At 42.8% G+C, this 26140-nt stretch overlaps 1 protein-coding gene across 1 annotated transcript in view; it reads left to right on the top strand.

Moving 5' to 3' along the window:
• ube2h (ubiquitin-conjugating enzyme E2H (UBC8 homolog, yeast)) overlaps positions 1–6797 on the top strand; it is a 124778-nt gene extending 117981 nt beyond the window's left edge. Inside the window, exons 6-7 of the mRNA XM_041202748.1 lie at positions 4795–4923; positions 5810–6797. Of these exons, the coding sequence (XP_041058682.1) occupies positions 4795–4923; positions 5810–5934 (254 nt within the window). The 3' untranslated portion in view covers positions 5935–6797. The remainder of the gene's footprint in view (positions 1–4794; positions 4924–5809) is intronic.
• The last annotated feature ends 19343 nt before the right edge of the window (positions 6798–26140 follow it).

Raw genomic sequence — 26140 nt, forward strand, 5'->3', positions numbered from 1 at the left:
GAGCAGAAGAGATTGAGGGAGGACATGATTGAGGTGTATAAAATTGAGGGGCATAGGGTAGACAGGAAGGAACTTTTCCCCTTGGTGGAGGGATCAATAACCAGGGGGCATAGATTTAAGGTAAGGGACAGGAGGTTTAGAGGGGATGTGAGGAAGAATTTTTTCACCCAGAGGGTGGCAGGAATCTGGTACTGACTGCCTGAAAGTTAAGAAGTATTTAGATGTACATTTGCGATGCCAGGCATACAAGGCTATGGGCCTAGTGCTGGAAAATGGGATTAGAATAGTTAGGTACTTGTTTGACTGGCACAGACTTGATGGACCAAAGGGCCTTTTTCTGTTTTGTAGGCCTCTATGACTCTATGCAGATTTTAAGAACACACAGCGAGTGGTTTGGGTCTGGAATGCACTGCCTCGAAGTCTGATGGAGGCATGTTCAAGCGAGGCATTCAGGAGGACATTAGATGATTATTTAACTGGAAACAATGTGCAGGATTACAGGGAAAAGGCAGGAGAATGGCACTGAGTCATAATGCTCATTTGGAGAGCTGGTGCAGACATGATGGGTCGAATGGCTGCCTTTTGCACTGTAACAATTCTGTGATTCTGTGGTTGAGCATTGAGTCTATTGAGACACCTTGTTCTCATCCAGCTTTAATCTTCATGGATTGCATGCTTTGTCTATTTTCCCTTTCTACATGCATTACTTTGCACTGGCATTCAGTGTCATCTGCCCATATATTTATTTTGTCCAACTCATTTTGTAATTTGAGTTGCTTTATGTGCTATCAGCAGGTTTAAGCAATTTGCATTGAGTTTGAGCCCTGGTAATGAAGCCCACTTCATTCTTTCCATCTCAATAAAGTTGTTCCAACAGTGACCTCATTTGATTTGGAAGGTGGGAGAAAAATTATTACTGACTTCAAAGAGCCCAATTGCATGCGAGGGAGCTGAGCTATCATTGAGAGTCATTAAACCCAGGAGTGTTCAGGCATGTGTGTTAATACAATTCCTTTGCATTGCCAGCTGGCTCTTTGCAATCCGATTCAGTTCTTCCAGATGATCCAATTTGGTATCCCTCACCAAAGTCTCAAACATTTTCCCCAAAGCCCGACAGGTTGATAGTTTGAGGGTTCATCTCATGCCCGTTTTTAAAAATTGTAACATTCACTTCTTTCCAGCCTAGTGCTTTCCCTGAGGTCAAATAGCCTGTCTGCATACAGTTTAATCCCTCACATACAGAATTGTGACTGGGACATGGTACTTAGAGGGTTGCCAACACACGCCTTGGCATGAGTTGATGCTTTCGGAGATGACAAATGAAACTGAAAAAACATGAAATCATTAAACAGCTTGTATACTGTGGTGCATTCTCTCATTCTGAATTTTTTCCATAACATGCTTGCAAAAATATTCTTAAAACAAACAGATGAATATTTCGTAAGTCTAAGGTTATTCCTGGTGGTGTAAACCTACAATGGAAGAAGTCTGAAAATGAGAAGTTTAGAAAGTGGAGCTCACTGCTTTACTACAAACTGAAGATCAGATTTATTTTGTCCAACTTGTTCTGTAATTTCTGAGTTGTTTCATGTGGTTTCAGCAGATTTAAACAACCCTTGCATTGAGTTTAAGTCCAGGTCGTTGATGTCAGAGTGGGAGAGAAGTGCAAATGCTGTTACAATTTATTTTGTATTTGTGGCTGTGAACAGCACTATGGAATATTGACCATTGTTAATGGTGCTCAAAGAAGCTGTGCAATACATCAGCACAATAATAAGTGGATACTTGTCTTTTGCCTCTGAATGTTTTGATGTGTACCTCTGAATGACAAGTGTAGATCTTTGATTTTGTGGCTAGTATTCCCAAAGCCCAAACTTGTTTTCCCCTTAAGACTTTTTAGGACCAAAAACGCTATTAGGCTTAAAGCTCACTTCATCAGACATCAACATCCTGGGGGTTACCATTGGCCAGAAACTGAACTGGACCAGCCATATAAATACTATGGCTACAAGAGCAGATCAGAGGCTGGGAATTCTGCATGAGTAGACTCACTGACTCCCCAAAGCCTGTCCATGTACAAGGTACAAGTCAGGAGTGTGATGGAATACTCTCCACTTGCTCAGATGAGTGCAGCCCCAGCAACATTCGAAGCTTGACACAATCCAGAACAAAGCAGCCCACTTGATTGGCACCCCATCCACCAGCTTAAACACTCGCTCCCTCCATCACTGATGCACAGTGGTAGCAATGTGTACCGTTTACAAGATGCACTGCAGCAACTCACCAAGGCTCCTTGGGCAGCACATCCAAACCCATGACCTCCATCACCTAGAAGGATAAGGGCAGCAGATGCACAGGAAAGCTGCTACCTGCAAGTTGCCCTCCAAGTCTCTCACTATCCTGAGTTGGAACTATATTGCCATTCCTTCACTGTCACTGGGTCTGAATCCTGGAATTCCCTTCCTAACTGCTTTGTGGGTGCACCTACACCCCGTGGACTTCAGCGGTTCAAGAAGGTGGCTTAAAACTGCCTTCTCGAGGACAGTTAAGGTTGGGCAATAAATGCTGGCCTAGCCAAGACCCACATCCAATGAATGAATGAATAAATAAATGTTTTTAAAAGCATCTGTTAGCCTTACTTTCCAGGCCTTTCTCTCTCCAGGAACCTATTTAATTGCCTTTTGAACTTGTCTCTTGTGTACATAAATGGTCTTTCCTAGTAACTTATTTCAAAGCCTTGTTCCATCTCATTTCTGTCCTAAATCATATTTCTGATATCTGAACCCTTCACTATGGTGAACACATTTTCCTGATCAGTTTGTCAATTTCTTTCAGAATCAAAAACATGAATTTGTTCACTTAAGTCTTTTTTTAAATAAGAGAACACACTTTCCTTAAGATTTTGTCTTGATTTTAATTTTTAAATAACATTATCAGACCATCTCAGATTGCATTCTGGCCTTAAATCCATCTATATTCAAATGTCATTGTAAGAAAGAACTCTCATTCGTATTATGCCTTTCTGTTCCACAGCAAGACCCAAAGTGCTTCATGACCAATATTGTATAATCAGCAATCATGCTGTGTTCTAAAACCCCAAATCAATCTAATTGACTAAGATTGGGAATATATTGCCCCCAATAAATCCGTACAGATCAGAAAAATCCTAACTCTGAAAGTTGTGATTTCAGTTAGGGAAAGCGCGAGAGTGTTAAATTCATCCTGAAGGCTCCAGGATAATCGGAGGAACATTGATTGGAGTATACTTCTGCGAAGCTGATTGAGCTCAGTGTGCAACAGCTTGTTGACATGCTCAGTCACTGCACTTCAATAGAGGCCAGATGGGTAACGTACCAGAGGAGCCCGTGAAACTGCACCCAGAAAGACAATATATTTGAGAGGAGCAACAAGTAGCACAACTTACTTTAAAATTAGGGCATGAGAATTGAAAATGAAAATGAGCCCTAGACCTGGTAACATGATTGTTATGTTTGCACTCATTTCTGTCTTCGTAGCTGCTGAGCACAGTTACTAACTGCCTCTGCAGTAGTTCCATCCTGATGACTAGTTTGTGGGTGGGCTAAAATGTTCTTCAATTGTGCTTTATGGTTTCCCACCATTTATCACCCAAGATAAGTTTATGGCTGATAAAATTTAAGGAAGTACACATGCCTATTTATGGCTAGAAAGTTATTGAAAAAGGAAAATAAATAATGGGATATGCTATAAGCGGATGTGATATTCCTTGATTTTGATCTGCAAAGGCCTTTTCTTCAATAATATACCACCAGCGATCCTATATTGCTTCTGTTAATAGTTGACCAGCCACTAATGGCTTCTGGAGGGTAGATTTGTCACTGGGCTTCTTTCTATTCAACCTCCAAGAGCCAGGGCCCCAAGGTGGGGTGTCGAGAACTTAGACCCAATATATTCTGCAAGCTCCTTGAAGCCCCTGCTGATTCATGCACTTCATGCACTTGATTGCAAAGCCAATTTTGACTTAAGCTCATCAAACTTCCCTTTGCCCAAATGACAGGAAAAAACTGTTCCCTTATTGGTGAATTTGAATGTTCAGAAATCTGCTTTTATCCATTCTTCAGGCTTCAATCCATCAATCCCTCAATCCTTCAAGAGTTTAAATGAGCTGAGACTCGTGAAGTTTTAGGAAATGGTGTGGTGGGAGGGATGCACTGGATAGGTCGGCAAACCTTTTATTTATTTAGAGCGGCCCATTATTTTGTGTAGATAATTGCATTTGCATAGTTGTATGCAGCCACTGGCTTTGGCAAGTTGGGAGCTCAAAAAATTAGACATCACTGTTCTATGGATATGATGGCCCTAGCTGTTGGAATAGAACTGGATTTTGACTACTTAACTTCCATGATTGCCTGTGTGTATATTTGATTTTCAAACCTTGGCTGTTGCGACTTGTGTCTAACCTTCCTGGATTAAGCAAGTGTTGAGAGTGCATTCACTGTCATGGAAATAGAGATCTCACAATGGGTATTTCTGTGTTTGATTTCTGGGCTCTTTGGCATGATGATGTATACCTGTGTGTATCGGACACTGTGCTGACCAAACATGAACGCTTTCTGAATTCCTGATAAAGGGATAAAGAAACTTCACCTTGTTCACTTCCTCCCCTACCCTTAGATTACTTAACCTATCACAGTTTTTTATCTTGTTGAAAAAGCAGGCAGCACACTGACTGACTTTGGGATTGGTTTTTAATCAGATCACCACAGCTTTGTCACTCCATAAGGGAGTAATCTACCTTGTATATTTTTCCTACAGATCTCACCAATATATTTGAGTCGTTCCTGCCCCAGCTGCTGGCCTATCCAAATCCAATCGATCCTTTAAATGGTGATGCTGCAGCCATGTATCTCCATCGACCAGAAGAGTACAAACAGAAAATAAAAGGTAGGTCTACTTTATGATTGTATCGAACAGTGTAAAAATTGCCCAAAGTTTTATTTGCAAAAAGTTTGTGGAGATGAGGGGATATGGTGCTAGAGACTAGAATACTTAGAATCCAGTGTTAGTATTGAGTACTTTTAGATCAGCAACTGCATGGCTAGTAGCAGAGCATAGACCTGCTGAGGAAGGGTATTTTGTATTGGAATCATTTACACATGACCTTGAGAATCCACACCTAAGTGACCCACAATCTGAGTGCTTGGACCATGCTGGCTTGTTAGCTTGCTAGCTTGTTATAGTGTAGTAAGTGGTTGAGAGTGTCAGCTGACTTTAAACAGAGAGGCAGCTCTATATGACCCCAAGTTCTGATGGCAGGTCCCACCAGAAGCCTTATCCTTTCAGTCCCCTGTGCAGACTAAGTGGCGGACTAATCACCTTCAATTCAGCAAATGAGGCTATTGCTTGGCTTTGGGGATTTGCATTTGCGAAAGAAAATGTCTTTACAAGGTTTGACTGATCTGTGTTCCCGTGACTGTTTTTATTGTGTTGCCCCTCTCACTTGAGCAGCACCCTTGCCTCAGGCAGAGATTGAGGATTCCAAGTTTACCAGGGGTTTGAATTTGTGGTCTGAGCTGACTTTCGGGCACAGTTAGGAGGGATTGCTGCGTTGTCCAGAAGACAAATAAGGTGGTAGCCTGGATCAATAATTACCACCAGATTAACTGATTTTTCACCTCATTGCTGTTTTGTGCAATCTTGCTGTGATGCATTTGTCTTCATAAGTATCTTATTATTGCATTTGAGTATTTTTTAAGAGAAGTGGTTGGTACTATAATAAGCACAAGTCTGTGTTTTCTTCCCCTCCTCCTTCACCTGCCTCCCTTCACAGAATACATCCAGAAATACGCAACAGAAGAGGCGCTAAAGGAACAAGAGGAGGGTGCAGGTGAAAGTTCATCAGAGAGCTCCATGTCTGACTTCTCCGAGGATGAGGCCCAGGATATGGAATTGTAGTAGTGTCACCACCCTCTTTCAAAGAGACAGACTATATAATTTCCTAACCATTGAAAAGCAGACTATAATATTCATATTTAAAAACAAAAAAGCAAGTTTTTTTTATTACTAAAACCAGGTTTTTATGGATAGCATTGGTATATTATCACCCTAGATTTTTTTTCTCTCCTTGGTCATTTCTCCAACTTGAGGTGCATCTTACCGCACATTCCAGTAGCTGTGTGAGGCCCAAATGCATGCTATCTCATAACTTTGGTATACCTAACTCGTAAAATGTTTTGACCCAAAATGGAAGAGAGCAAGAAAAAGCGAGCAACGGATTGGTGCAGAGCAGGATATCAACCAAGCAAGAATGACATTTTACATTTCTTGAACAGAAAAACAGCGCTAGAGAGAACAGAGAAAGTTTCATTAAAATCGAAGCACAATGGAAGGTTTATTAGGCAGAAGAAAAACTAACACATTATTTGCTCTGCATGTTTTTTTTGTTTCTATTTTTTCCTCGTGAATAAAAATGGACGTACAGATTACACATCCTTTTTTATTGTGGCATGATATGGAAGAATACAACTTGTTTAGGACTTTGGTTCGTAAAGCAGATTTAATTATAAAAAAACCTAGTGTTTGTGGCTTTAACCTGAAGGATAGTATTAAGTAATTACTAGGTAGTGGTGAACTTGATTACTCTAATTAGCACGTTGTATTATTATTGGGGAAATACTTGCCGGCACCCTATCTTGCTATATAGATTTTTTTTTAAATGGCCTATTGCTATGTGCTGACTTATACCTGTTTGACTTATTTAGGGTTAGTTAGTATGCTCGCTGGTGATTTCAAATAAAAAATGTATATTTTCATTGTTACAATAGTCGATTTTGGCATTGATTGAAGTGTTTCTTTTGCCCCCTACGTGGGATTCTGTGCCAGCAATTGTAAATACAGCTGTACAACAAAGGAAAATTGGATTCTTCTCCCTTGCAGCTTGTATTGATTTTTATCCATTCCCTCCCATTTGTATGAATTTTGTGCTTATCAAGATGAGGGGTGAAAAACTCAGGAATGGAACAACTTACATTTTATAAACCTACAGGAGGCATAAATCACACGGAGATGCAAAGCCTGCTGCTGTGCTCCTTTTCAGGGACACCCTCCCCCAACCAGCTGCCACCAAGCACCCCCACCCCCACCTCCACCACCAAAAGCACTGGAATCTTACAACACAGGAGGAAGACATTTGACCCATCATGCCTGGGCTGACATTTTGAAAGAGATATCCAGTTAGTCCCACTCTGTTACATTTTTCATTTCTCACCCCAGCTATCTCCTGGCCTTTCAGTGCAGCCTGACCGCACCCAGAATAAACTTGCAATGTCATTTAATTTTTTTTGGTGAGTTTCATGTTAATCAAATTGAGGGATCTCAGCATTGAGGAACTGTACCATTGGAATATTTCCCATTTCACACACTAATCATCTCCCAAATGAGAGCAGACAGTTTTGTGCTGTACTAGGGTTGAAACTCTTCCAACTTGAGCGCCAGCCAAAGGAACCTTTCAACCCATCATTCTGGGCTGGATTTAAATTCAGGTGAAGGCCCTGTATCTTGCTCAGTGCAATGTCCTTTTCTGCAGACTCAGTTTCTTTATTTGGATTAATATCCATTTTTATACAAGGCTTTAGCAAGCCTGGTCAGTAAGAAGCAATTTGTGTCAGAGCCTAATTTTCAAAGCAAGACTTTGCAGTTCTCAATTGCAAAAGAATCAGTGCTGTTTATCTGCATTTCACTTGTCCTGTTCTATGTCATTTTGTAAAAGACTTGATGTTGGGGTGCAGGGGTACTTAACATTGGGAAATGGGCATCTCAGTTCCTTATACTGTTCCATTGGTGGCAGTGAGATTTGGATACATCACTCAAATTGAGAAATAAGCTGAGTGTGCTGGAAATGCTTAAGTCAGGCAGTACCTGTGGTAGAGAGAAACATAACATTTCACGTTGATGCCATAAGTTCTGATAAAAGGTCATCGACCTGAATCGTTATGTTTCCTCTCCTCGGATGCTGCCTAACTTACTAAGAATTTCCAGCATTGTATGTTTCTCAGTACACATTTCCAGCATTCAAAGTATTTTGCTTTTGATTGAGACTGTCTGCGTTGAGAGTATTAATGGACTTTTCCAATTGAGTGATCAAGGAGGAGCTTCAGTCACTGTGCTGCCTGATTGACTGCACTGCCACTCCTGGATTATTGCTTGTGTGTGTTGGAAGGTTTCTTTTCATCTATAATAACAACTAGTGTTTATTGTGCAGATCGTTGAGTATAAGAGACTTGGTGGTTACGCACAATCTGTGAACTGACTATAGGTCATGACATGACAGCCTGGGTAAGTTTGGTTTCTGCAGAAAAAGGACGTCAGGGCTTTTCCCACCAACTTATTACAGCTAGTGACTGTGTAGTATGGCTCCACTTTATTGGTGGTAAATGCATCTCACCACTTGGTGGCAGGATGTAGTGACCACCTTAATGCCTGGAGAGCAATGTAAAGCAACCTGTTTCTACAAATACCGCACACCATAGTTCTCAGATCCTGCCAGCATGCCTCCTTCAACCAACACTGCCAAACACAAAATGGGTGTTTAACTGATGCTTATGGGATCTTGCTATATGAATAATGGCTGTTGTGGTTTTCTAGATATCCATTAAATATCGGAGCAATTCATTGTATGTAAAGTGTTTTGACATTTGTATGGCGTGATGAACGTTACATAAATGCACGTCTGAATGCCTTAGGTGATCAGCTGAAAGGCGTTTGGGCTAGTGATCGTGTGAAGGGTATTGTGTTTTAGTGGATGTGTTGTGGTCAGTATGCGAAAGGGATTGTATGTTGGGACAATGGAATGCATCAATATCGTACCTTGGTATTAAAATAGGTAAAGCTGCAAATAGGTGAGAGGAAGGTAGAGTTTATCTTTCAAGTTAACTTTTACCCGGAGCTGTTAGAGGAATAGCTTCTAAGGGGGAACAGTGAGGGAAAAGGGGAGAGGAAAAAATAATCTGAAATTAGGTGGAGGGCAGAAGATCATTAAATGACAGAAGTGGTGCAAGACAAGGAGGAAATGCTGAGAGAATTCTATTAGCACAATATATATTTGAGATCCAGAGGATGTGTGGTTACAGCAGACTAGCAGAGGAGGAAGGAAGCATGAGAAACCTGACAAAGCAGAGCAGGCTTCAGTTGCCAGCAAATATAGTAGGGGGAGAAAAAGCAGATGTGTAAAGACCACTGGCAGCTGTGCATTTTAGAGAATTCCTATCCCAAGAACATATGGAAACGGAGAAAGTTGTAGGCTAGTGCTTTTTCATTCAATTTACAGGAGCTGGATGTCGCTGGCGAAGCCAGATTTATTGCCCATTCCTAACTGCCCTTGGGAAGGTGCTGATGAGTCAAATTCTTGAATCAAGGTACCCCCAAGGTCCTGTTAGGCAGGAGTTCCAGACATTGACGATGAAAGAATGGTGATATAGTTCCAAGTCAGGATGGCAGACGATTTGAAAGGGAACTTGGAGGTGATGGTGTTTCCAAGTGCCTGCTGCTGTTGTCCTTCTGGGTGGTGGAGGCTCTGGATTCAAGAAATGCTGTTAAAGCAGGCAAGTTGCTGCATTGCATCTTGTAGATGGTACACACTGCAGTCACATTGCACCAGTAGAGGCGGGAGTGAATATTTAAGGTGCTGGGTGGAGTCCAGATCAAGTGGTCTGCTTTGTCCCAGATGGTGTCAAGCTTCTTGAATGTTGGAGCTGCACTCACCCAATCAAGTAGAGAATATTCCACCATAGTCCTGATTTGTGCCTTTTATAGATGGCTGACTGACTTTGGAGAGTCAGATGATGAGCTACTATCCACAGAATACCCAATTTCTGACATGCCGTTGTGGCCCCACACTCTGTGGCTTGTCCAATTAAGTTTCTGGTCACTGGTGTTCCCTAGGGTGTTGAAGGTGGTGATTTGATGATGGTAATGGTGTTGAATGTCAAGGGGTGATGGTCATTGCCTGATATGTATGTCATTTGCCACTTAGCAGCCCAAGCCCAAATGCTGCCCAGATCACATGTGGGTTTGGACTGCTTGATCTTCTGGAGGAGTTGAGATAGAACTGAGCACAGCGATCATTAGCGACCATCTCCATTTCTGCGCTTATGACGAGCAAGGTCATAGATGAAGCAAGTGAAATGGTTAGGCCCTAGAATACTGCCCTGAGCAACTCCTGTAGTGGTGTCCTGTAGTGGGGCTGAAATGATAAGCCTCCAACAACCATCACCATCCTCCTTGATGCAAGGTATTATCCAGCCAGCAAAGAGTCTTATTCCTGATTCCCATTGACTTCAATTTTGCTGGGACTCCTTGATATCCACGGCAGTCACTCTCACCTCATCGTTGAAATTCAACTCTCCTGTCCATGTTTGGACCAAGGCTGTAATGAGATCTGGAGCAAAGGATTCCAAACTGACGATTGGTGAGCCACACGGTAGCACTGATGTCTTTTCAACTACTTGCTGATGGATGAGAATATGCTGATGGGGCAGCAGTTGGCTAGTTCTGAAACTCAAATCTTCAGTACAGCCTTAGCTGTATCCAGTCTGTACAGCTGGTTCTTAATATCAGTGGATTGAATCAAATTGGCTGAAGATTGGCATCTGTGCTAGTGGGGACCTCAGGAGGAGGCTGAGTTGCATCATTCACTTAGCACCTCTGGCTGAAGATGGTTGCACGTGCTTGGGATAGGGATCTTCTGTTGATAATCATTCATACATCCTCTCAATAAGTTTCTTGTTTTCCTAATTTCTCTCATTGCCTCCTGGTCTTGCATTGTTATCACTTCTGACCTTCCCTAATCACAAAATCTTTTTTCCTCTGACCCAGTTGCTGGTGAACTGCTCAACTAGTCAACAAAACCTGAAACATTAACCCTATCTTCTTCTTTCTACAGATGCTAGCAGACCTGAGTGTTTCCAGCACTGTTTTTAGTTCAGATGTGCAACATCTACAGTGTTTTGCTTGATGCCTTGATATATATGGTGCCATATGGCTGTATAAGCAATGCCACATTTAAAATGATGCTAAGTATGAATGTGCTTACAGTTCAATCCAATATAAAAAGTTTGACTAAATTATTGCATAAATATAAACTATTTTTAAAAATAAATGTGGTAGTCTAAATGTATAAACAAAATAGAGTACTTGACAATCCATGTATTAATATATTTTATATACATTATTTGGAATCATACAGCTCAGGAGGAGGTTCTTTCGTCTATTATGCCTATGCTGGCTCTTTGGCAGAGGTATCCAATTAACGCCACTCCCCTGTTCTTTTCCTGTAGCCCTGCAAATTTTTCCTTTCCAAGTTTCTCCTTTGCTTGCACTAGATTTGAACAGTGCTCCCAGCATATGGGCCACAACTACACTCAGTCAAAACTGTAAATGACATTGCATATTTGCGTCTGAAGCACAGCTATCACCAACCTGGTGTAAACATTCTGGTTATGGAATGCACCTGTTTCATCCCCAGTGCATTTGAGTTATTTGAACAAATGTGATTTCACAGCATGGCCCTAATTTATCTTTTTGCTGCCCACTGGATCCTTATGTCAGATGTGAATAAAATACATTGCAGGCATTTTGTGAGCAGTGGGGGAGTAGAACCTACAGAATCTCTGGAATTTCCTTCCTTTGCCCCTCTACCTCCTTTTGAAGATACTCCTTAAAATCTACCTTTTGACTAAATCTTTGGTCACCTGTCTTCATATGTCCTTATGTTGCACCATGTTAATGACAGACTCTTAATTTGTTACTTTGAGATAAGCAGACCTGCAGTGCTCTGAGCACTATTGAAGGACTAGTTTGATTCGTTAATGACGTTTGGAGTGATAGACCTTTCACCTGAATTCTTCAACAGCTTCTTCAAAATCTTGCAACGCTTTGCCCAAGTAACTATTTTTCTTGTAAACTGAGACAGTGAATGTGAACAAGCTATTAGCCCCTGGGGGTAGGGTGGCATTGCAGCTGAGCCAGAAGTCTCGCCTGCGATCTGCATGTGTAGGTGTAGCAATTAGGAGTGGAAAGCCTAGTCAATTTTGCAGCCCTCCACCTTGTAGAAACATATTGGCTCCATCAGTGGAACCTTGAGTACACTTGGCCAACTTAGCATCAACTAAGAAAGGAGCCTGATCATTTCCTGATGTATATGGCTCAGCTCCTCACTAAGAAACCCATTTGTTTTGCGTTTGGCTGTAAAACTGATAGTCAGTGCCATTCTCCAGTTTCACAAATGTAATAAGAATGCCTGGAGTTAATTCCTAAAATCTCATTTAAGAGAAAGAAACTTAATTTAGTGAATATGATTGAAAGTCTGCTCACTGAATGCTGCAGGTAATATTTGAGATCACAAGATAGATACGCAGGAGCAAGGCCATTCAATCCATTTGGCACTCTAGTGCAGTACAGAGGGGATGCTGCAGTGTCAGTTGTGTCGTCTCTTGGATGAGAGATTCAGAAGCTTGTCAGTTCCAATTGACAGAAGAGATCTCCTTGTATTTGTAGAAGAGCAAAATATTCTTTGTCTTGGCTAATATTTTTTCCGTAACACTACCAAAAACAGACTAACTGTTCATTTATATTCCTTGGTTGTGAGGCTTTGCTATGCACAAACTAGCTGCCTGTTGTACCTGTATAAAGATGACTGCATTTGAAAATTTATTCATAGTGAAGACCTTTGGGATGTATTGATGTGCTATATAAATGCAAGTTCTTTCCTTCACCCATCCAGAGCAGACTATTCTCAGCACAGCATCTACCTGCTTACATTAATGGCTGAGTTTCTGGCTCCCTTACCCTCAATCAGTAGTCTTCTCCATGTGTTCACTTTTTGCGAAGAGGAATTTGCTGACATTCATCCAAAATTTCCTCTGCTGGTTTATATGTAACTTATGCTTGTGGTTTGTTTTATTTAGTCATTCTTGTGTATACCTTTCCTTTCTGACACATACTGCGGAAGTTCCACGTTAACTGCCTCTTCCTCATACTGACTAGACTAAAACGAGCATCCACTCTGGCAGATTCTTAAATGTGATTCATGTACTCTGCAAGTCAATCTGGTGATGCAGAACTCTTGATTGGAAATGTTTGTTCTTATGGGTTTAACTAATTCAGTTAGCTCCACTCCCTTGCCCTTTCCCCCCTTAACTCTTTACAAATATACATCCAATCCCTTTTCAAAAATTACTATTGGATCAGCTTCCACCAGCCTTTTGGGCAGTGCATTCCAAATCAAAACACACTGCGTTTTAAAGAAAAAATCTCATCTCCATTTCAGTGCTTTTGCCAATTACCAAATATCTATGTTGAATTGTTACTGTCAATGGCAACAGCTTCTCCTTATTTACTCTAGCCAACTTATTTGCCCCACCCCCCAACGCTTACTGATCAAAAAATGTCAGATTAGACTGCTAAAAATTCATCAGATTTCCTGTTCCGAAGATGAAATACAGATGAGTTTTTTCAAAGGTTATTTTCATGAATTGGCTTGCAATTTGCAAATTGGTTTCAGTTTTTTAAAGATGGTGTAAGAAGATAAGAGTTTCACTCCTGCTTTAACAATTGATATTCTGTGGGGCAGCAATTGTTCTACATTTAGTCTTATATGGGATATATAGTATATATTGGATATATACATATACATGACGATTAAAATGGGATCATATTAGCCATGATGCCCCTGCTGTTGAATAGTGGCTTAGCAATGATGCATCTGCTGTTGAATAGCTTGCTGATGCTATTTTGGCTTTTTAAATGTGGAAAAGCCATTTGTGTGAGATATTAGTAGCTGTGGAATAAAACCCCCTGGAGGAGAACTTAATGGCATCAAGAAAAAGGTAGAAAGTTACTAAGAAATCATGTTTTCAACAAAAAAAAGTTTGGTTACTGATTGGTGCACAAAGGCTGCAAGTTACCCTCGCCTACCCAGCTTCAGAATGGGAAACTTCTTGGCAAACAGGGCAAAAATTCTAAATTGCCATTTTGGCTGCTGCTGTTGTACACGAGCCCAGTACCATATCTGTAGGGCAGGAGGACAATGACTAATATTGGGAATGGTCATCCATTGGAGGAGAACAAAGGTAAAATTTTTGAGATTATCTGGGAAGGCAACCAGATGCTGAGATTAAGATCGTAGGATCCTGAAGAAAGATGACCTGGGGATGCTGAATGTCATAAGAACATAAGATATTGAAGCAGGAATAAACCATGAGGCATCTTGCCTGTTCCCCCATTCAATACAATCATGGCTGATTTGCCTCAGTTCGGCTTTCCTGCCTGATCCCCATAATACCTTGAATCTCTGAAAAATTAAAAGTCTATCCATCGCAGACTTGAATATGCTCGATGAAGCATTCACAACCCTCTGGGATAGAGAATTCCAAAGATTCACAACTCATAAGTGAAGAAATCTCTCCTAATCCTAGTCTTTAATAATCAACCCATTTATCTTGAGGCTGTACCCCTGTGTTCTAAAATCTGCAGCCAGGGGAAACAACCTCCGTGGCTACCCAGTCAAGCCCCTTCAGAACATTGAGATCACCTTTCAACCTTTGAAACTCCAGGCTTTTCTCAATGTTCATATTTAATAAGATTTTTAAGCTTCCAGTTTTAAAGTCGTCCTTATGTTGATTTATTTACTTGACAGCCGACATGTTCCTGATTCTGGCTACCTATTGGAGTAGATGGTCCCTCCCTATCTCTAATCTCCTCCAACCCCACAACCATTCAAAATATCTATATTCTTAATTGTAGCCTGTTGAGCAGCCCCAATTTTAATTGCTCCACTGTGCCTTCAACTGCTAGGCTTGAATTCCTCCCTAAACCGCTCTGGCTCTTTAGCTCCTTAAAATCTCCCCCTTTTACCAAGCTTTTGGTCATCTGCCCTAATATCTCTTTATGTAGCTTGGTGTTGAATTTTACGTTATAACCCCGTTCTGAAGTGTCTTGGGACACTTTATTGCATTAAAGGCACTATGTAAATACAAGTTGTTTTAGATTTTGAACTTTTTAAGCATTGACCTGATTTGCACAGTGGGCTGAAGCCCTCATTCATTCCTCACCTCTCTGACAATGCACAGTTCAATCAGCATTTCCCTATTTAGTGAAGGTTGACTCTATCCAGTCCTTATTCCAAGGAATGTCCAGGGGCACATCAAGGCACTGTGACACTTTCCTGTGTCTGAAGAGTTGTTTCCATGTAAACCCAACCTCATTCTGTGAGAGTTGGGTTCATTGCGGTTCTAAGGCTGCCCTGTTGAACTATGTAGCACAGTTTTGACTTTTAAAACCTTGCCGTTCTGGGCAAAATTGGACCCTATGGTGATTTTATTTGACACTCTGGCAAGGTGGATGCTATGAAGTGTCGGCAAGTGTGAGGTCATCCACTTTGAACCTAAAGCACATTAAATCAAAGTGCTTTTCTAAATGATGAGAAGCTAGGAAGTGTAGAGAGGCGAACAGGTTTGTGTGTCCAAGTCAACAAATCATTAAAAGCTAGCAGGTGGGTACAAAAAGGCGAATGGAATGTGAGCCTTTACCTCGAGAACTGGAATACAAAGGGGAAGAAGTGATGCTTCAGTTATACAGACCCTTAGTCAGACCCCATCATGTAGTACTGTGTTCAGTTTTGGATACTGAACCTGACAAAAAATATATTGACCCTTGGAGGGAATACAGTATAGATTTGCCAGAATGATATCAGAGCACTTAGGGTTAAATTGTGAGGGCACGTTGCATCAATATGATATATATTTCCTTGCACGGTGAGGACTGAGGGGTGATTTGATCAAGGTATTTAAAATGCTTAAAGAATTTGATCAGGTAGATACTGTTTTCCTTTGATGTGGGTATCACAACTGAGGAGTTGTAGCCTTAAAGTTAGAGCCAGACAATTGAAGAGGAGAAATCAGGAAGTGTTTTTTCCACATAAAGAATAATAAAAATTTGTAACACACTCAGTAAAGGTTGTGCATGCTGGAGATCACTTGGAGCTTTGAGGAATAAAATCCAATAGATTTTTGTTGGGTAAGGGATGTGGAACAAATGCAGGTAAATAGGATTGAGAGACAAATCGACTATAATTTAATTGAATAGCTGGGGGGGGGGGGGGGGGTGGGGGGGGGGGGGGGGGGTGGGGGGGGGGGGGGGGTTTGCTGAATGGCCTATTCCTGTTCTTATGTTCCAATTTAATGATCATTTTCCCATCTCTGGTGTTAGGCCATTTTTAAGATCAATTATATGTGGAGCAAAAAATGTGATGTAAACAAGCACCCATTAATTCAACAACTCGTGGGAGGGGGAGAATTCTGACACTTAGCAAGAATTGGAAGCAGGTTTAGGACAGGTGAAGTGAAGGTGTCATTGAAGATGAAGGTTTGGAGAAGATTTTGAAGGTGGCGGATTAGGGGTGGGAAGTGGTAGGGTAGAGGAAGGAGGGAAGGTATTTGGAAGAGAACTCCAGAAGTTAAGGTGTCTGTTGTCCTAGAAAACCAGAGAATGATGCACCCTGCCTTTTATCTTCCTTAGTTTATTCATTCATGGGATGTGGGGATCGCTGGCTAGGCCAGCATTTATTGTCCATCCCTAATTGCCCTCGAGAAAGTTGTGGTGAGTTGCCACCTTAAACCGCTGCAGTCCATGTGGTGTAGGTACATCCACAGTGCTTAGGGAGGGAGTTCCAAGATTTTGACCCAACGACAGTGAAGGAACGGTGATGTATTTCCAAGTCAGGATGGTGAGTGGCTCGGAGGGGAATTTCCAGGTGGTGGTCTTCCCTTGTGCCTGCTGCCCTTGTCATTCTAGATAGGTGGTAGTGGGCTTGGGTTTGGAAGGTGCTGTTGCAGGAGGCTTTGTGAGTTCCTGCAGTGCATCTTGTAGATGGTACACACTGTTGCCACTGTGCATTGGTGGTGGAAAGAATGAATGTTAGTGGATGGGGTGCTTATCAAGCATACTGCTTTGTCCTGGATGGTGTCAAGATTCGAGCATTGTTGGAGCTGCACCCATCCAGGCAAGTGGAGAGTATTCAGTTGCACTCCTGACTTGTGTAGATGGTGGACAGGCTTTGGGGAGTCAGGAGCTGAGTTACTCGCTGCTGGATTCCTAGCCTCTGGCCTGCTCTTGTAGCCACAGTATTTATATGGCTAGTCCAGTTCAGTTTCTGGTCAATGGTAAACCTCCAGGATGTTGATAGTGGGGGATTCAGTGGTGGTAATGCCATTGAAATATGAGGCAATGGTTAGATTCTCTCTCTCTCTCGTTGATTCATGAGATGTGGGCTTAGCTGGCTGGGCCAGCATTTATTGCCCATCCCTATTTGCCCTTGAGAAGGTGGTGGTGAGTTGCCTTCTTGAACCGCTGCAGTCCATGTGGTGTAGGTACACCCACAGTGCGGTTAGGAAAGGAGTTCCAGGATTTTGACCCAGTGACAGTGAAAGAACAGCAATATATTTCCAAGTCAGGATGGTGAGTGGCTTGGAGGGGAACTTGCAGGTGGTGGCGTTCCCATCTGTCTGCTGCCCTTGAGTTTCTGCAGTGCATCTTGTAGATGGTGCACACTGCTGCTGCTGTGTCTCGGTAGTGGAGGGAGTGAATGTTTGTGGATGTGGCGCTAATCAAGTGGGCTGCTTTGTCCTGGATGGTGTCAAGCTCCTTGAGTGTTGTGGCAGCTGCACTTATCCAGGCAAGTAGTGACATCACACTCCTGACTTGTGCCTTGTAAATGGTGGACAGGCTTTGGGGAATCGGGAGGTGAGTAATTTGTCGCACTATTCCTAGCCTCTTGTTGGAGATGGTCATTGCCTGGACTTGTGTGGCATGATTGTTACTTGCCCCTTTTCAGCCCAAGCCTGGATGTTGTCCAGGCTTTGCTGCATTTGGACATGGACTGCTTCAGTATTTCAGGAGTTGCAAATGGTGCTGAATGTTGTGCAATCACCAGCGAACATCCCCATTTCTGATCTTATGATAGAAGGAAGGTCATTGGTGAAGCAGCTGAAGATGGTTGGGCCGAGTGCACTGCCCTGAGGAATTCGTGGAGCTGAGATGATTGACCTTCAACAACCCAGAATCATCTTACTTTGTGCCAGATGTGACTCCAACCAGTGGAGATTTTCCCCCTGATTCTCATTGAGTCCAGTTTTGCTAGGGCTCCTTGATGTCACACGATGTCAAGGGCAGTCACTCTCACCTCACCTCTGCTTAGCTTAGTTACATTTAACAAAAAGCTAAACTCATCTTCTCCAAAGGCTCAGTGAGTTTCTGCAGGGCAGTGGTGGGACTCAGAGGAGGATGTAGACAGCAGTAGAAGGATGATATGATTGGTTTTAATGTTCCTGGATTGGGGGTTAAGGGAAAAAAAAACAGACCAGGTTCTTTCCCCCTCCAATAGCTATGCTGTAGGTTGTGGTTGGGAACTGACTGAAGCTCGAGCTGTACAAAAATAACTCCTGTGGTGCTGAAGCCCAGCAACCCCTCTCTCCTGCCCCCCCACCCTGTCCTCACCTGCAAGTATAGGAACTCATGAACATCCTTGTCACAAAAGCTGTGACCATCTGATCAGCTGCCTCTGCCCCATCTCTCCCTTTCACTAGCTTCCTGGCCAAACTTGCTCTAACGATCTCCACCACCGCCCCCCCCCCCCCCCCCCCCCGCCCCTCCCCGCCCCCCCCCCTCCCCCCCCGCCAACCTCCTACTACCCTAGTCCTGAAAACAAATTTTCTCTAGTTTCTCTCCTATCTCTTGTACCATCTCTGAGCTCATCTTGACGTCGAGACCCACCTGCTTCCTTGAGTCTATTTCCACTAAACTGCTGATCACCAAACTTCCCTTCCTGATCCCCGTGTGAGCCAATATTGTAAACAATTCTTTCTCTCCTGGTGGTGTCCCTTTTTCCTCTAAATCTGCTTTCACCACGCCTCTCCTCACGAAACCAACCCTTGACCCCTACCATCCTTGCGAACTACAGTTCCATCTTTAATCTCTTGCCTAAGTCTGTGAATGTGTTGCCTCCCGAATCTGTTCCTATCTTTAATGGAGTTCCATATTTTAATCTCTCCAATCCACCCCTGTCACAGTACCACAAATGGCTCTTATCAGCCACAAATGACATTCCATGTGACTGTGACATCCTTGTCCTGCCTGCAACCTTTGACACAGTTGAACACACCAACGCCTCTCCACTGCTGTTGAGCTGGCTACTCTTACCTGGTTTCATTCTTGTCTATCCGATTGGACCCAGAGTACCACTTACAATGGCTTCTCTTCCCACACCTGCACCATTACCTCTGCTGCCTACAAGAATCTATCCTCCAAACCATCCTATTTCCCATCTACGTGTTGCCCCTTGGTGACATCAAAAAGCACAACGTTAGTTCTCACATGTACGCTGATGACACCCGGTTCTACCTCAGCACCATCTTTCTCGACTCCTCTGCTATTGCTATTTATCGGACTACTTATCCCATATCCAGTACCGAAGGTGTAAAAATATCCTCCAATTAAATATTGGGAAGACTGTTTTCGATCCCCATTCCAAGCTCTATTTCTGAGCTCCTGATTCTACCCCTCTCCCTGGCAGCAGTCTGAGATTAAGCCAGTATGTTCGCTACCTTGCTGTCACATTTGACCCTGAGGTGAACTTCCGATCTCATTTGTGCCATCACTGAGACTGCCTATTTTCACCTCCCTAACTTCACCCCATCTGGATTTATTTGCTGCTGAAATACTCATTTGTGCCTTTATTACCTCTAGGCTTGACTATTCAATGCACTCCTGTGTTTTCCCACAGTGGACCGTCCATAAACTTGAGGTCATCTGAAACTCTGCCCATGTCTTGCCTTGCACCAAGCCCCACTCCCCTCTCACCCCTATGGTCACTGACATATGTTGGCTAAAGTTCTCATCCTTGTTTTCAAAATGCTCCATGTCTTCCCTACCTCTGTAATCGCCTCCAGCCCCACAACCTGAAATATCTGCACTCCTGTAATTCTGGCCTCTTGAGAATCCTTGGTTTTAAATCACTCCATCTTTGGTGGCTGTGCCCTCAATTGTTCAGGTGCCAAGCTCTGGAATACTATCCCTGACACTCCACCTCGCTTTCGCCCTTTAAAACCTGGCTCCTTGAGCAAGCTTTTCGTTATAACCTAATATCACCTCAAGTGGCTTGGTGTCATTTTTTTTTGTTTGAAAGTACTGGAAATCCTGGAACTCTGTTCCTAACAGCACGGTGGGTGTACCTACATCACATGGACTTACAACTGCTCACCACCATCGAGGGCAATTAGGGATGGGCAATAAATGCTGGTCTAGCCAGCAATGCCCACGTCCTGTGAAAGAATTTTAAAAATCCTGTGAAACATTGTTTAACAGTGCTGTTGGGAAGATAAGAATATTTTAATGCAACAACTTACGATCTGGAAAGCACTGCATGAGAGGGTGGTAGAAACAAACAGATTTTCACAAGGGACTTGAATGTGTACTTTAAGAAGAAACCAATGGAGGAAGACTGGGGCTTTGGGCCTAATTGCACAGCCCTTTAAAAGACACAGGTATAGTGGGCCAAAAAGCCACAATCTGATGTCATCAGTGCTCAATGTTTGAGAGATTTGTTTGCGGAATCAACATAAATGGAGAGAACAAAACAAATGAAAAGGATGTGCGTTCTGTTAAGTTACTTACAGATCCAATTTCTTAATAACAAAAAAACTGCGGATGCTGGAAATCCAAAACAAAAACAGAATTACCTGGAAAAACTCAGCAGGTCTGGCAGCATCGGCAGAGAAGAAAAGAGTTGACGTTTCGAGTCCTCATGACCCTTCGACAGAACTTGCGTTCGAGTCCAAGAAAGAGTTGAAATATAAGCTGGTTTAAGGTGTGTGTGTGGGGGGCGGAGAGATAAAGAGACAAAGAGGTGGAGGGAGGTGTGGGGGTGTGTGGTTGTAGGGACAAACAAGCAGTGATAGAAGCAGATCATCAAAAGATGTCAACGACAATAGTACAATAGAACACATAGGTGTTAAAATTAAAGTTGGTGGTATTATCTAAACGAATGTGCTAATTAAGAATGGATGGTAGGGCACTCAAGGTATAGCTCTAGTGGATTTTTTTTTTAATATATAATGGAAATAGGTGGGAAAAGGAAAATCTTTATAATTTATTGGAAAAAAAAAGGGAAGGGGGAAACAGAAAGGGGGTGGGGATGGGGGAGGGAGCTTACGACCTAAAGTTGTTGAATTCAATATTCAGTCCAGAAGGCTGTAAAGTCCCTAGTCGGAAGATGAGGTGTTGTTCCTCCAGTTTGCGTTGGGCTTCACTGGAACAATGCAGCAAGCCAAGGACAGACATGTGGGCAAGAGAGCAGGGTGGAGTGTTGAAATGGCAAGCGACAGGGAGGTTTGGGTCATTCTTGCGGACAGACCGCAGGTGTTCTGCAAAGCGGTCGCCCAGTTTACGTTTGGTCTCTCCAATGTAGAGGAGACCACATTGGGAGCAACGGATGCAGTAGACTAAGTTGGGGGAAATGCAAGTGAAATGCTGCTTAACTTGAAAGGAGTGTTTGGGTCCTTGGACGGTGAGGAGAGAGGAAGTGAAGGGGCAGGTATTGCATTTTTTGCGTGGGCATGGGGTGGTGCCATAGGAGGGGGTTGAGGAGTAGGGGGTGATGGAGGAGTGGACCAGGGTGTCCCGGAGGGAGCGATCCCTACAGAATGCCGATAAGGGGGGTGAAGGGAAGATGTGTTTGGTGGTGGCATCATGCTGGAGTTGGCTGAAATGGCGGAGGATGATCCTTTGAATGCGGAGGCTGGTGGGGTGATAAGTGAGGACAAGGGGGACCCTATCATGTTTCTGGGAGGGAGGAGAAGGCGTGAGGGCGGATGCGCGGGGGATGGGCCGGACACGGTTGAGGGCCCTGTCAACGTCGCAATACCTGCCCCTTCACTTCCTCTCTCCTCACCGTCCAAGGACCCAAACACTCCTTTCAAGTTAAGCAGCATTTCACTTGCATTTCCCCCAACTTAGTCTACTGCATCCGTTGCTCCCAATGTGGTCTCCTCTACATTGGAGAGACCAAACGTAAACTGGGCGACCGCTTTGCAGAACACCTGTGGTCTGTCCGCAAGAATGACCCAAACCTCCTGTAGCTTGCCATTTCAACACTCCACCCTGCTCTCTTGCCCACATGTCTGTCCTTGGCTTGCTGCATTGTTCCAGTGAAGCCCAACGCAAACTGGAGGAACAACACCTCATCTTCCGACTAGGGACTTTACAGCCTTCTGGACTGAATATTGAATTCAACAACTTTAGGTCGTAAGCTCCCTCCCCCATCCCCACCCCCTTTCTGTTTCCCCCTTCCCTTTTTTTTTCCAATAAATTATAAAGATTTTCCTTTTCCCACCTATTTCCATTATATATTAAAAAAAAAAATCCACTAGAGCTATACCTTGAGTGCCCTACCATCCATTCTTAATTAGCACATTCGTTTAGATAATATCACCAACTTTAATTTTAACACCTATGTGTTCTATTGTACTATTGTCATTGACATCTTTTGATGATCTGCTTCTATCACTGCTTGGTTGTCCCTACAACCACACACCCCCACACCCCCCTCCACCTCTTTGTCTCTCTATCTCTCCGCCCCCCACACACACACCTTAAACCAGCTTATATTTCAACTCTTTCTTGGACTCGAACGCAAGTTCTGTCAAAGGGTCATGAGGACTCGAAACGTCAACTCTTTTCTTCTCCGCCGATGCTGCCAGACCTGCTGAGTTTTTCCAGGTAATTCTGTTTTTGTTTCCAATTTCTTAACATTGTTTGGCAACACCTTGCAGCCTGAGTGATGGGAAGGAGAAGGAAAGTGCTGTTATGCTGCCATCTACTGGCTACTGGTAATATGGTGCAAAGTTTTCATATCTGTCTGAGGCCAGCAAAAAAAAGCCTCTTGCAGTTATGCAGCACTTTTTACAACCTCAGGATGTCCCAAAGTGCTGCCCAACTCGTTGACTGCTTTTTGAAATTTATTCAAATTAATGTAGGAAAAATTAAACCCAGTACATGTCCTCAAGATAGAATCGTATAATGGCACTGAACAGAAAGAAGGGGGCAACTCGGCCCATCGTGCTTGTGTTGGCTCTTTTGTAGCGATATCCAATTAATTCTACTCTTTCCCCATGGTTTCCCCCCTTCAAGCATTTATCTAATTCCCTATTGAAAGTTACTATTGCCCTTTTTAGCGTACATTCCAGGCTACAATACTACACCATGTTTAAAAAAAAAAGTTTCACCTTGTAGACTTTGGTTTTTTTGCCAATCCCCTTAAATCTGTGTCTATCTGGTTAATGACTTTTCTGCCACTGGAAACAGTTTCTCCTCCTTTACTGCATCAAAACCCTTCATGATTTTGAAAACATCTATCAAATCTCAGCTCTAAGAAGAACAATCCCAGCTTCTTCATCTCTCCACGTAGCTGAAGTCCCTCATCCCTGGTGCCATTCTAATAAATCAGCCCTGCCCCCTGTCCAAGACCTTGACATCCTTCTTAAAATGTGGTGCCCTGAATTAGCTCCAAAACTCCAGCTGAGGCCTAACCATTGTAACCAAGATCTAGCATTCCTGACAATTTGCTTTAATTTTCACCTTTTAATGCAGAAAAAAATGTCCCAAAGTGCTTAACAGGAGCGAAATCTGACAAAAGTGGACATTGAACCAAAGAAGGAAATGTTAGTTTAGATGAGGGCCAAAGAGGTAGGTTTTAAGCAGTCTTAAACATAACCCCCCTCCCCCGGCAGTCCTCATTACAGATGGAATTACAGAGCTTATGGTCTTGGCATCTGAAGCCACAACTATCAATGGTGGAGAAAAGGAACTGGGGGATACGTAAAGAGGCCAGAATTAGAGGAACTCTGAGATCTCAGAAGGAAGTAGGTAGGGTTGCAGGATGTTACAAAAATAAGGAGGGGTGAGGCTAAGGAGGAAAATGCGAAGCCTATTGTGATTATATGGGATATGCGGCCTAACCAGTTTATGCCATTAATAATGCTCCAGCATTCCCTGCCATCTCTCCTCATCTAAATCCACCCTCTATTCCCTTCTCCCTCTTATACTTGCCTTAGCTTCCCTTTAAATGAATCTATTCACTTGAACCATTCCCTGTCATAGTAAGTTCTTACCACCCTTTGGGTAAAGAAGTTTATTCTGAATTTCCTATTGGGTTTCTTGATGCCTATGATGTCTATTTCATATTGATGGCCTCTAGTTATGCTCTTCTCCACGAGAAGGAAACATTCTCTCTATAACCACTTTATCAAAATCTAAATTAGGGTACCCCTTTTAGTTGTCTTTTTTCAACAGAAAAGAGACCGAGCCCTGTCAATCCTGGTATCACCTTTGTGAATATTCTCTGAAACCTCCCCTGTGCCTCTTTATCCTTATGGTAACCAGAACTGCACGCAGTTACTGAAGTGTTTGACACAGATTTAGTATAACTTTCCTACTTTTCAATTCTATCCTCTGGAAATAAAGTCATCAGCTTGGTTTGGTTTTTTATGGTCTTGCTAATCAGAAGGTGCAACTTTGTGTTTGGTGCATTTGAACTTCAAGCTCCCTCTATTCCTCTACCTCACTATTGACATTCACCTTCCAGTTAATAAATGAGCTCCCTATTCTTTGTACCATAATGTACTACCTCGCATTTATCTGTGTTAAACTGCATTTGCCAATTATTTGTCCATCCTGCAAGTTTATTAACATCCTCCTGTAATTTGTTGCAGTCCCCCTCAGTATTGACTTATCTGTTACCTGCACCACCACCCCTCCTCCAAAATTTGGGGTCAAATTAATTCCAAAGTCTTAACTGATGATGTAAATTGTGAACAGAAATGAACGCAGCACTGATCCTTGTAGTACACCACTTTATATCTCCTTGAATAACTACCCTTTACTACTAATCTCTGCTTTCAGTCTTGCAGCCAGTTAGCAATCCATTTATTCATTCATGGGATCTGGTGTGTTGCTGACTAGGCCAACGTTTATTGCCCATCCCTAATTGCCCTTGATAAGCTGGTGGTGAGCTGCTGCAGTCTGTGGGTTTGGAAGGTGCTATTTAAGGAGGCTTGGCCTTAACTGTTCTGCAACATGTCCCCAGGCTCCATATTCTCTAACACGGGGACTCTGAAGGCCTTTTAAAAATCGAGACAAATTACAGCCACAGCATTACCATTATCTACTTTCCCTGTTATCGCCTCAAAAAATTCAGTGAAGTGATCAAGTAAGATTTTCCTTTTGGAGATCCATGCTCTTCTTCCCTTACCTCTTGTTCATTCCTAATAGGAGGCTTCACTGGTTTCCAGCTCTGATGGCCTGCTGTGCTTCCAATATTTTTTAGCCGCACTGCACACAATCAGCAATACTTGTCAAAGATGGATGGAGGTGAGCGTGGCCATTTAGTTCCCACGCTCTCTGATCACAGCATCCGGTTATTTCTTAAAGGATTCTGGCTTTCTTTTTCACCAACTTGTCTGTGACACTTCCTGAACATTTCTCATTTAAACGAAAACAAGAAATAATAAATTTATGAATGTAGTGCAGCCTCAGGACATCGTAACTCATTTCTCAGCCAATGAATTAGTTGTTTCATAAGCAGATGGACAACCAATTTGTGTACAGCAAGATCACTCAATGACCAGTTAATCTTTTTAATTTATTCATGGGATGTGAGCATCGCTGGCTATCCCAGCATTTATTGCCCATCCCTAATTGCCCTTGAGATGGTGGTGGTGAGCTACCACCTTGAACTGTTGCTGTCCATGAGGTGTTAGGGAGGGAGTTCCAGGATTTGAGGGGATCACTATTGACCAGGACACTGGAGGAGTCGACCTGTTCTTCAAATAGTACCTTGGGTAATTTAAATCCTAGGAGAGATAGTCCCTGTTTTAATATCTCACCCAAAAGATGGAGCCTCTGACAGTGCAGCATTCACTCATTACTACAATGGAGTGTCACTCTGGATTATGGGTTTAGGTCCTGGATTGGGAATTGAACCCAGGGCCTGAATGGTAACAGTGCTATCACTGATATACTATAACTAGTTTGCACCTGTGCCCTTTTATCGTAC

This window comes from Carcharodon carcharias, chromosome 13, assembly GCF_017639515.1.
Source record: "Carcharodon carcharias isolate sCarCar2 chromosome 13, sCarCar2.pri, whole genome shotgun sequence".
In the NCBI taxonomy this organism is placed as follows: Eukaryota; Metazoa; Chordata; class Chondrichthyes; order Lamniformes; family Lamnidae; genus Carcharodon; species Carcharodon carcharias.